At 39.8% G+C, this 12,290-nt stretch overlaps 1 protein-coding gene across 3 annotated transcripts; it reads right to left on the bottom strand.

Annotated features, from left to right (window-relative positions):
- Positions 1–2,833: 2,833 nt before the first annotated feature.
- On the bottom strand, positions 2,834–12,290 carry rcor3 (REST corepressor 3). Of its 3 annotated transcripts, none has more exons than XM_060941504.1 (13): positions 12,063–12,290; positions 11,888–11,944; positions 11,156–11,233; positions 10,990–11,042; positions 8,983–9,144; positions 8,733–8,857; positions 8,556–8,634; positions 8,191–8,409; positions 7,797–7,874; positions 6,084–6,141; positions 5,760–6,004; positions 5,236–5,607; positions 2,834–4,470 (listed from the first exon to the last, which is right to left on the bottom strand). In XM_060941504.1, the coding sequence occupies exons 1-12, from the start codon at positions 12,184–12,186 to the stop codon at positions 5,263–5,265; spliced, it is 1,623 nt and encodes a 540-aa protein (XP_060797487.1). In that variant the 5' UTR covers positions 12,187–12,290; the 3' UTR covers positions 2,834–4,470; positions 5,236–5,262. The 3 variants fall into 3 exon arrangements, with proteins under 3 accessions (XP_060797487.1, XP_060797486.1, XP_060797485.1); XM_060941503.1 differs by having other exon boundaries at positions 2,834–5,036; XM_060941502.1 differs by having other exon boundaries at positions 2,834–5,607.

Here is a 12,290-nt window from a genome sequence, read left to right on the forward strand (position 1 = left end):
ATGTTGTTGATATATGGCTTTCTCTTTGCATGGTTGATGCAGTGATGAACTGTGTTTACTGACAACAATTTTCTGAAATATTCCCAAACCCATGTGGTAATGTCCAAAACAATCATGTCAGTTTTTAATGCATTACCACCTGAGGGATCGAAGGTCACGGACGTCCAATGCTTGTTTTCGGCCTGGCTGCCTATGTGCAGAGATTTCTCTGGATTCTTTGAAACTTTTGATGATATTACAGATGATGATATTATTAGGACCAAAAGGTTGCTGGTTCAATTCCCTGGACCAGCAGGACTGGCTTAAGTGCCCTTGAGCAAGGCACCTAACCCCCAACTGCTCCGGCAAGAGTGGTGGTGTACCTTGTGACTGATTAGCCAAAGAAAAACTGATGATGCAGATTATCAGTTCGGGCATTGAACCCGACCGACCGACATGGTGAAATTGCTAAATTCTTTGCAATTGTACATTGAGATACGTTGTTCTTAGTGGTGAACCTTGCCCCATCCTTGTTTGTGAACAATTGAACCTTTCAAGGATGCCTCTTTCATACCCAATCATGAGACTATCATCACCTGTTACCTATTAACCTGTTGAATGTTCCAAACAAGTTTTTCTTGTGCATTACACGACTTTCCCAGTGTTTTTAGAATTGGGGTCACTTCGCCCGTAGTCAGCTGGGATAGGCTCCAGCTTGCCTGCGACCCTGTAGAACAGGATAAAGCGGCTAGAGATAATGAGATGAGATGAGATGAGATAATCTTTTATATTATATGGAAATGAGTGTTTTACTGAAAAATACACCATTCATATTTTTCTTATGAACTACATCCAGGACATGAACAAACATCGCGACATAAATCTCTGTATGTCACTCGTGAGGAAATCGATGAATTGTTTTGATAAATTTGGGTACTTTTTGTTGGTGAATGTGTCTATATAATAAGAACATCACAAGTTGGCTTGAAGATATAAAGTTTATCTTCTTGTGCTGAAAAACTTGCATTTTTCATACATCGTGAATCTGAGTGATATATTTAACAGTTATTCCACGAAATCAAGTCGTACATGAGCTGATAGCCGATGAGACGTGGAACACAGAGTTGTCTATAAGCCATGTACAAAGAGATTGAGTGGAATAACTGTTTTATTCTATCCACATTCAGTGGATTTTTAGAAACAGAGCATTTTTATCTTTTGCAAATTTGAGAAATAAAAACTTTGTACAAAATGTCCGACAAAATCATTTCCACTTAGAATGTAAAGAAACCGGCAAAATGACGGTAGTATTTTGTGAAAAATGCTATAATAATAATAATAATAATAATTCTTGAAAAATAATAAAATATACGTTCTTACCATGAAATGCTTTCATTCCATATTTTGTTCCTTTTTTGTATTTTTTGGGGTTTTGTTTTCAAGTAAAGTTTTTATTTCGTCCTCAGTTGGTTCAGTAACACGCTCCACCATTTTCTTCTTGAAGGTCTTTTGGTGGTTGGCAAAAATAATGGTGCATTACCACCACCGACTGGGCTGGAGTGTGTGTGTGGGTGGGGGGGGACGACACTATATTCTTTTAGCTATTTCTGTTTCTTTTAAATACTTGATAAAAAGTGATCTATTTGACGTGATGCGTGCTGCCATTTTGCTTTTCTCTACTCGTGGTATATGAGCTGATATCTTAGTAGTAGAGTAGCCAGAGTGTGATTGCTCATATCCAGTGAATGTGGATTGAATAATTTTAAATATTTCACTTTGATGACATCACACTCAGTGTTTTCCCGCTGACTAGACATGCACTGTCAATGGCGAACCGATTTAAAATTAAAATTCTTTTGATTAACTTGCGTATATTTATCCCCCGCTGGCTGAAAGGCCCGAAGGCAGATTCATTCTGTCCTTGGGTGGGTGGAAGGGTTCTCACCTTCTGAAATCGATTCCTCTCACAATTTTTGGAGGAATTTTTTCAAAACTTGACAGGATTCATTGTTATATGTCAGTAATACGCATATTTCAATTTCATTCAATTCAGTCGCATTTTACCAGTTATGGCATAGTTGCCAGCAGGGGATATTGTGCTCTCAGAGCACTTTTTTTTTTTGGTGGATGTGTCCATGTAAAGAATGTTACATGATGGCATGAAGATATGAAATTTATCTTCTCATGCTGAAAATATTTTCACTCGTGAATTTATTCACCACTCGAAGATAAACTTCATATCTTCATGCAATTGTGTAATATCCTCTATATATTGAGGTGATACTGAATGAACACATGATGGCTTTATTTATTTTCATCTCATCTGTAGCCGCTTTATCCTGTTCTACAGGGTCGCAGGCAAGCTGGAGCCTATCCCAGCTGGAGCCTATCCCAGCTGACTACGGGCGAAAGGCGGGGTACACCCTGGACAAGTCGCCAGGTCATCACAGGGCTGACACATAGACACAGACAACCATTCACACTCACATTCACACCTACGGTCAATTTAGAGTCACCAGTTAACCTAACCTGCATGTCTTTGGACTGTGGGGGAAACCGGAGCACCCGGAGGAAACCCACGTGGACACGGGGAGAACATGCAAACTCCGCACAGAAAGGCCCTCGTCGGCCACGGGGCTCGAACCCAGACCTTCTTGCTGTGAGGCGACAGCGCTAATCACTACACCACCGTGCCGCCTTTATTTATTTTTCATCCAAAAATATACAGAACACAGAAACTGCAATCTATGACTAAGCTGGCCCATCAAAAACTGAATGAACATCCTAATGTGCATCAGACAGAAATGTGCCTAAGAAAATCAAAAGATGCCCCAAGCACAAATGAGCACACAGATTTAGTGAGGACACTTCTCTTTTAATGCCTGAAATGCAGAGGAAGTAGACATTTATGTCTGTCAAGTGTTACAGGGAAAGAGTTTTAATCCACTAGGAAAGTGGTTCCTACTTAATCAATCAGTGCTATAAATAATTTCGACATTCTAAGAGGTAATTGTGTAAAAAGGGACAAAAATGACACTGAGATTTACATTAAAGAAACTACAAAGTTGATACATGAAAAGAGACTAAAATCAGACCACAGAGCATACATGAGATAAAATACAACACAAAAAGATTAAAATACGTACACAGCAGTGAATTTACAAACATAGTGACATGCAGGAACAACACAAACCCAGCATCTCTACAGACTGAATTAACAAAACAAAGTGGAATTACAGCAAAACACTGATGATTATGAAATGACGCACATGTATTGATTTTTTTGTACAGGCAAATAAACACATCAGTAACACCTCTACATAAAATAGGTACACAATTTAATGCTACAGGGTATAATAAGAAAAGGAACAACCAGCATGGGACTGAACTCAAACACCGAGTCAACAGCTTAATCTCTGGTTCAAATCATCTGTTATATTATTCAATGATTTCAAAAACCGCATATACAAATAAATAAGAGCTGGATGGAAGTGAGTGCACATGATGCTGCAAGACCATAGCTCTTGAAGTGGGTTCAGTGAAGCATAACTATTGGGTCCATGACTTAAATTTTATTACGTTGGTGAAAAATAATTTTTTGTTCTTATATTCATTACTAGTTATTAACTTGTTTGACTGGTCAAACCACAGTAACTCAAAAAACAGGTAGCTCTATAAATAATGCCTTGTGGAATCTCATGACTAATCTAATTTTAATAAAAACGAGGTCCATAAAAACTTGAATATATTACCAAAATATTAAGCTTAATATCATACAATAATTGTTCATAAAAGAAAGTTTTTACTGAGAAGATACTTAAAGTTTAAAACCCCTTGATATCAACTATTTTTAGTGTTCATAGTGTTCAACAAGATCATAATCTATGGTCTCCAATTCCACTCAATGAAAAATCACTTGGCCATGAACTGAACACCACTATAGTTTGTGGAGAGATTCAAGACTTGTGACAAAGTCTGAAATGTCCATTTTTAAACAAACGTTCTCTTAAACCTTAAGAGCACTTTCATGGTGAAAGATCTGGACAATAGGCATTAATCTGTCTGTAGTCCTTAGCACCAAGTATAAAAATAAATAATGTTTATATACACATGACAAGTCACAAAAACTGTGCACAGAACACTTACATCAGGAAAAGGAAAAAAAAAAAAAAAAAAACAACACAGCAGGACTTGAGCACCCCTTTTATAATAAACTTAAAAAACAAACAAACAAACACCACTCGTTATCAGTTTCTAAGTGCGAGCATGTACCAGTCACTGCAGAATCAAAAGTCCAGGGGGTGAAATCAGACCTAATCCAGTTCCTTCTGCCTGGACAGACTTGAGCCAAAAGTCCGGGAGGTGGAGACAACTCCGTGTGTTTCAGGCTGGATAAATGTATTGTTCTGTGCTGTAGAGTGTCTCATGGGTTAGGGTTATAGGAATTGGATCAGCCCCACCTCCTGGACTTTTGGGTTTGAGGCAATCTCACTGTGAGACAAATTTATAGAACACAGTTGTCTTTGCCACTTGTATGAAGATCAACATGTTATGATTAAAACATTTTAAAAAGGGACCGTTACACAATATTGAAATAAACATGACAGACAGACACACACACACACCAGTCAAAGGCTAATATTACGCACATGCAGACTGGTGACAAATTAAAGGAAAACCCAGTGGCTCTTTAATGCTGTAAGGGCTTTTTCTGGCATGGTTTAGGTCCACTTATCCCTTAGAGGAAAGAGTCTCTACAAATCAGTATAAAGTTCTTCTGAAACCACTTTGGATGAAACTTTTCTATCCTGATGGGAGGGGTCTCTTCCAGGATGACTCCATCTCCATTCACAGGGCAAAAGGGCTCAATGAATGGTTTGATTAGTGTGAATAAGATGTAAAATTTTGGCCTTTATAGTCAGCATCTCTCAACCCAACTGATGGCACTCTTCACCACCACCACAGTCATTATCATAAATCATCATCAAAATACCAAATATATATTTTTGGAGGAATGGTGTTCATCACTCCGGCACCGTTCCAGAGACTTGGAAAATCTATGGCAAGAAACACTACAATTGTTCTGGCACATTGTGGTGGACCAACACTTTACTAACACACCTTATATGTTTTTCTTTTAATTTGTCTCTTGTCTAATCAATCAATACTGCCCTTCAATGACTATAACAAAACATTAATAGAAAACAATCCACAAATTCAATCAACGAAAGAAATTTGTGAGTGCTTCTTACTCACTCTAAACTCTGGGTGTGATGCTCATGCTCAATGCAGAGAGGACGATGGGTTTTCAGATGGGATGCCCACTAATGTGGGGGGCTGTGGGCCCATGCTGGTGTTGGTGGGTGCAGCAGGGCGGGGATTGAGGCGTGGGGGGAGTGGGTTGGAGGGCCGAATGAGTGGCGGTGGCTGGTTCAGAGCTGAACGAGGCTGCAGGAAACGGGCTTGCTGCTGGAGGGGTGGAGGCTGGCGGTGCAGTGCAGGAGTGGCTGGCAAAGAGGGCCGTAGTAAAGGTGGAGGCTGATTCAAGGAGGTGCTGCTGCTTGTTGCTGCCATGGTCAACGAAGATACAGCTATGGGAGACGGTCCAGAGGCAGGTGTCACCTGACCCTGTAAGTGACAAGGCCATATTATTGCTTATCTTGTAGGTATGAAACACACTAAAATCATCATCATCATATTAATTAGAATATAATCATCATGTACATAAAAATATAAGCTTGCATATCTGTGTTTATTTTACAATGTGCACATTAACGTACCTCCTCCTCCTCTTCGTCTGTGCTCTTTCCTGAAGGTGGGTTGGAACTGTTTTTTCCGTCCTCCCCAGCAGCTGTGCTGTCTCCGTTGGGGGCACGAGTTCCCTGCTCGGCTTCCCACTCCTGCAGCACCTCCTCCAGGTTAAAACGGCGCCGATAGTTCACAAAGAAGTTTTTGACCTGCCCCACTGTTTTATTGCCAATAACATCTGCGATGGCCTGGAAGTCTTTGCCGTACTTGCGAACACCTGGAAAAAAGTTTAAAAGAATGAAAATCAGTGTCATGTACTTAAAGATGATTTTAAGGTAAATGTGATGAGAAACTACCTTGAACAGCAAGCAGCTGCTCATCTGTTGTCCAGCGGGCATTAACTTTTTGGTTGGACTAGAACACAAGAAGTAATACACAACATTTACTACACGCTTAGAAAAAGGATTCATCAGAGGGCTCTTTGTACAGTTAAAGATACTCGTTTCCTTATAATCCTAGTTTATAAGTCTTTCTGATAGGGAACTAATTTGATGTTAAATATTTAAACATTCCCCAAAGAGAAAACTTAATCAACCAACAAGGATTGATCTTACACTGCTCTGTATACTTCAAGTATATATTTGAGATTTAAACAGTTCATTCAAACAGAAAAAAAAAATCCTTGTTTTCACTATTACACAAAATGTATTCATATAAAAAGTGAGTTTCCCCCCCAGCTATTCCTCAGAGCTGCTCTTGTTTGACATGTCTCTTCCAGTTTTCAGTTCAAATACTCCCAAAGCAGCTTGATAGGGTTAGAGTTGGATCACTGGGCAGGCGATTCCATTACACACAGCACTGCCTTCTTCCTCTACAAATATCTCTTCCATAGCTTTGACTGAAAATTATAATTTCAAGTCAAAAAGAGCAGAATGAACTAAAAAAAAAAAAAAAAGTTCAGGATGTCCATAATCTTTTGACAGGCAGTGTATTGCTGAATTATAAAAGCACATCAGACAGACCTTATTGGCGCACATGACAATTGAATATTACCAAACAATAGGACTTAAGGGGTGTTCACATGGCACATATTTGCATCGATGCTGCACTGATGTATTTTGTTGCGATATATCTTACACCGGTGTAAATTTTGTGGAGCGTTCACACGTCACAAACCTGCTTACTAGAGAGAAGCGTGTTAGCATTGGTGCAGCCCCACTTGCGTTCACACGGCAGTTTTTGCGACCGTACTATACGATAGTAATAATGCGGAAATGAAATATGCGCATGCGTGAAAATGTACTTCCTTTTCCCGGTTGTCATGGCATCACCAAGCGCCGGGAAAACAACGTGGATGAAGACACCAGTGTTGCCAGATACTGCTGACGTTTTCCAGCCCAAAATATGTTCAAATCTGCCAAAATGCACTTAAAACCGCCCAATCTGGCAACACTGGAAGACACGCAGTTCTGTTGTTGTTGATATTCGCCATTTTGGAAGCACAAAATACCAGGATGCAAATTACGCAATGCCCGTATGTAATCAACTCTCCTCATGCGTAGCGAGTCTACCCCGTAGCGTTCAGACGTCCCATTTTATATCGGTGCTGCCCCGCAAACTAGCATTTACTCCGGAGTAAATTTCTTAAACCACCTCCCGAGCAGGGTTAGATTTGCACCGCTTTAAGCAGCTTTCAGGGGCTACACCGCTATAACTTTGTACCGTGTGAACGCTCTACCGGGGCAGCCCCGGTGCTACACCGGAGTAAAAGTTGCCGTGTGAACACCCCTAAAGAAGGTTACTCTTGTTTTCTATGTGATTTTATAAAGCGTTTTTATTCCAAACCATTTTGGTTTGCATTCCAGGGTTTTTTTTTTTTAAAATACGCCATGTGCGAATATTGTCCAGTTTCATCAGTCACATTGTATTTTCAGACAGCGTTTAAGTGAAAATAACAGTAAGTGGAAAAACGTTTTCAGTTTTAGATATAAAATAAAGGAACAGAATACATACATATATAAATAAAAACATTTTAGGGTGAATGGATACAAACGGTAATTCTGATTTACCTCAGGTAGCCGGTACTCATCAATTCCAGATTCAATCCTTTGTTTCAGAGCACTGTTCAGCTGCTTGGCATTTTGGACCTAAGACATGAAGAAAATGAATACAAAATTATTTGAATACTTGATCCCACAAAGACAGGAAAACCATTTTGTTACATTGCTCACTGGTGGAAAGTGCTGAAAGATCACAAAAAAAAATAAAAAATACCGCATTTCTGGTAATACTGTCACGTCTGCTGAAGAGACTTATTCCTGATGTAATAATTATTCTAGGATATTTTCTACAAAGCAAACCCATGAACAAATCCAGGGTCAGACTTTAAATGTGTTCAAGAATATTGATTCTGTGAAACAAATCTTTGGTGCAAACTCCTTAGCACTCTCCCAAACCAGTTACCTGTCTTTTAAGGGAGACAAGCTCCATGTCGAGCTGTCGGAGGACAGTGTTAGCAGCGGTGGAGCTGCAGGACACAGCCACCACGTCCTCCTGTGTGAGGTACATGCCTTTGGGTGGACGGCACTTGGAGCGCTGCGAGTGGTGCCGATGCTGCAGAGTCTGATGGTCTCGCCGGCCCATGCTGATCTTAGAGCTCATTATCTGTGGCTCAACATGGCTCTGGAAAACACACAAAGCGCAACTTAAGCACCACAACATTGTCAACACTCAAAGCAATAAATGTTACACAGTAAATAAAAAAAATAAACAATTATATCACAAGCACGACTCATGCGTCAGGCCAGTGACAGCTGGTAATGCTTTACCTCTTTCTTCGTCTCTTTTGTAGGGTCATAATCACTGTCGTTTGCCTCAACAGGATTAGCTTCCTCCATTTCTTCATCACTAGAAAATAATGAAATAAGTTAGCAATAGAATGGTTTATGACTGAGTACTTCATGTTTTAATTATAACCAAATAAACAACTAATGTAATTTGTTCACCTTTCATCATGATTACTTCGATTTGCCAGCTTTCTTGCTTGCCTGTCCATCAAGCTTGTCCTGGACCTGGTCTTTTTCCATGAATAGTAGTACTTCACAAGACTTGATATGGATTTGTCTGGCAACTGTGATAAATAATTGAATTTAGTAAGACATTGTGAAAATTCACACACGAAAAAGTGCTAGTACGTACACTAACAATGTAATGCAATCTACAATGACCACATGTGATTACTGTCTTGTGACTCACCATCTGCTGGATCCTGTGAAAGCTCTTGCCATGGAAGCTGAAAGCTTGCTCAAACAGCACTTTGTCCTCCACTGTCCAGTCATCTGGGAAAGGGGTGAAGTTGGGCAGATCTGCCAGGGACTTCTCAATGTTATGCTTGTGCCAGAAGAGCATGCCAAGAGCCTGTTGGACGGACACACACACACACACACACAGTTGCATCACCCTTTTCACAGAAAATGATTTATGAGTGCTGGCTCATCCACCATAAACACATATAAAGAGAAGGTGCTAAATTTTCACCAGTATGGACCGAGCTTAGTTGGGATCAATATAAAATGTACAGTGTTCTTGTCCAGTCCTCATGAAAAACCCCAGACTATTTCATGATTTTTCCCCCCTTATTCGAGCCCCTAATTTGTTCCTTACTTTCTATGTGTAGTTTTCTTTCAATTTTTGAACAACAACTCCAGCGGCCTTTTTAGGGGGACGGGGAAATACAGAAATGTATGCTATGTAATTTTTTTTTTGCCAGTAAAAGATCAAATACAGACAAAATGAGTGAGTCTGTTTAGTCCCAGGGGCTGATCATGGCTTTATAAATCCCAGTGTGTTAACGTTCTCTAAAAAAGTAATAATCAAAAGTCTGAGTGTTCTGTATAATGCAGCCTGTGTTCCCTCTCGTGTTATTGCTTTTGCTCTGCATGGAGTTAATGCTGTATTATACCGGATTTAAAAGCTCATTGGTTCATCACCTCCGGCACTTTAATAAATATAAATTTTAAACCTGACTCATGGAAAAATGTATTATTTAATCAAACTAATAAACTTTGACTGTATGCAGCAGAAACATAACAGACAATTTAAAAAGGCAATTTGCACCATACACTCACTTACTCATAGTAAGAAAGCACAGAAATAATGCTATGTGCTCTAATGAGAGTCACAGGTTGTGTAAACTGAAAACTTGGACTTCACACTAAATAAAGACGAGAGCTCCACTTCTGGAAAGGTCTGTTTTGGGCTTTGATATTAAATGTGTTTAAAGTAATCATACTCAGCTACTCGGATGTGAAAGCCACATTCAGGGACACAAAATAAACTAAGAGAAAATTAGGAAAAGCAAAGATTTTACATGTATAACCCATCAGTACATATATCGCTACTAAAACTCAACATTTAGGAGACCGGCTCTCACTAGAGTGGTATTAACTAGACGTGCGATGACAAAATGGGACGGAAATAAGCCCATGCCCCCTAGATGAGAGAACACCACAGTACAAAATTCGCACTTTTGGCCAACCGCAATTTTTTTTTTTTTAAATAAAAATGCACTAGTAATGGAGCACATCATAATAATACAGTGTAAAATTATCCATCCATCCAGCTATTATCTGTAGCCGCTTATCCTGTTCTACAGGGCCGCAGGCAAGCTGGAGCCTATCCCAGCTGACTATGGGTGAGAGGCGGGGTACACCCTGGACAAGACGCCAGGTCATCGCAGGGCTGACACACAAAGACAAACAACCATTCACACTCACATTCACACCTACAGTCAATTTAGAGTCACCAGTTAACCTAACCTGCATGTCTTTGGACTGTGGGGGAAACCGGAGCACCCGGAGGAAACCCACGCGGACACGGGGAGAACATGCAAACTCCACACAGAAAGGCCCTCGCCGGCCACGGGGCTCGAACCCGGACCTTCTTGCTGTGAGGCGACAGCGCTAACCACTACACCACCGTGCAAAATCATGTTTTTTGATATTTTTTACGAAATTCACTGGCATTGCTCTTCAAGGAAGATTCACTGCATTATGGAAAGGGAAGACACAAAAATGCTCTGTGCCTGAGGGAGGCTGTGTTTTTGGATCCCAGGTCTCTTGACTCTATAATCACAACATTTTTTTTATTTTTATACATTTCGTAATTTTGTGCAAAACTCAGATTTTTTGGACTATCTATAGTAGCACAATTATACAACATGTTATCAAGTAAAATACGAAGAATTCAATTCACAATATCTACCTGCTCCACATTATAGCCATGTTTTTCCTTTGCAATGGCAATGTATTCATCCACTGCGGACAAAAACACAACCGCACAACAAAACACAAGTGTTATTATAGTCGGACACATATTCTGGATACCAATTATAACAAATAAATGTGAAATGATTATCCCTGGTGCTTACACTTAGTGTCAACAATAGTATGATATGGAGACCACACCAACATGCCTCCAGTGTCTTTATCACTGTATTTGGTGGAACCTGGGAAAAGGTGAAATAACACAGTTAACGCGATTGTAACAACTATTTAACATTTCCTTGTTAAATAAAACCCATGTCTGGGTTGCGTTATTGTTCAGGGAATACAGAAACTGTAATAAAAATGGGCATTAAATACCATACGCAAGAGCTTGTGTTTGTGTAGTTTAGCTTCAGTTTGTAGAAAACAAACAACTACCAAACTACGCAGAAAACCATAACAACAAGTTTGTCTGCAGTTATTTTTATGTTATTACTTAAATCTACTAGAATTACATTAGCTAAATTTAGCAAGCTAGCAACTGGCTAACTTAGAAAGCTAGCTTAGGCGCAAAACTACTTCATTTTTTTGCGCAAACAATAAAATATTAGTATTGTTGTTCTCAGAAACATTCAACCGAAAATAACTTGTCAAGAAAACAAAAACAAACAAAAACAGTTACTCTATCCAGAATATGAACTATATTAGCTTCTAGCACGCTAGCTATAGACCGAGGCTACCACACTCGGTTACAAATATACTACTATTCTAAATAGTATGCCAAGCTCGTGCGCGCTATACAGTAACTATAGCAACGATATGTAGCCATACTACCCTAGCATACTATCTAGTGCGGTAGCGCCAGACCGCAGAGGAACCCGATGAGCCTACCGTACCAGGATCATATTCAGGAATACTGGCTTGATAATCGGATCCCACACGCATTCCGACATCTGCAAGACAAAAACAAACATTCCGTACATATCGACCAGTTAGGATCTGATTTCAATTAATGAAACTTAATGCTGAAAATCAAAACGTAAAGCTATATGTGTGTGTTCGAGGCTATACCGTGCTCGTCGTCGCTGCCACTCTCATCAGAAAAATGGCCATTCGAGGCGTTTGAGGGGCTTTTCGTCCCGTTAGACCGACCTTTCCCAAGGTAGTCCGACCCTTTATCCATCATCCCAGGCATTATAATGACGTTTTGTTTTTTTCTGCAATGTATTTTTAAAAAATATTGTGCATTCAGTGCACGGTTTTGCTGTGCAGATGGATATCCTGTCCCTTGCAATAACT

Source organism: Neoarius graeffei, chromosome 15, assembly GCF_027579695.1.
Source record: "Neoarius graeffei isolate fNeoGra1 chromosome 15, fNeoGra1.pri, whole genome shotgun sequence".
Lineage (NCBI taxonomy): Eukaryota > Metazoa > Chordata > Actinopteri > Siluriformes > Ariidae > Neoarius > Neoarius graeffei.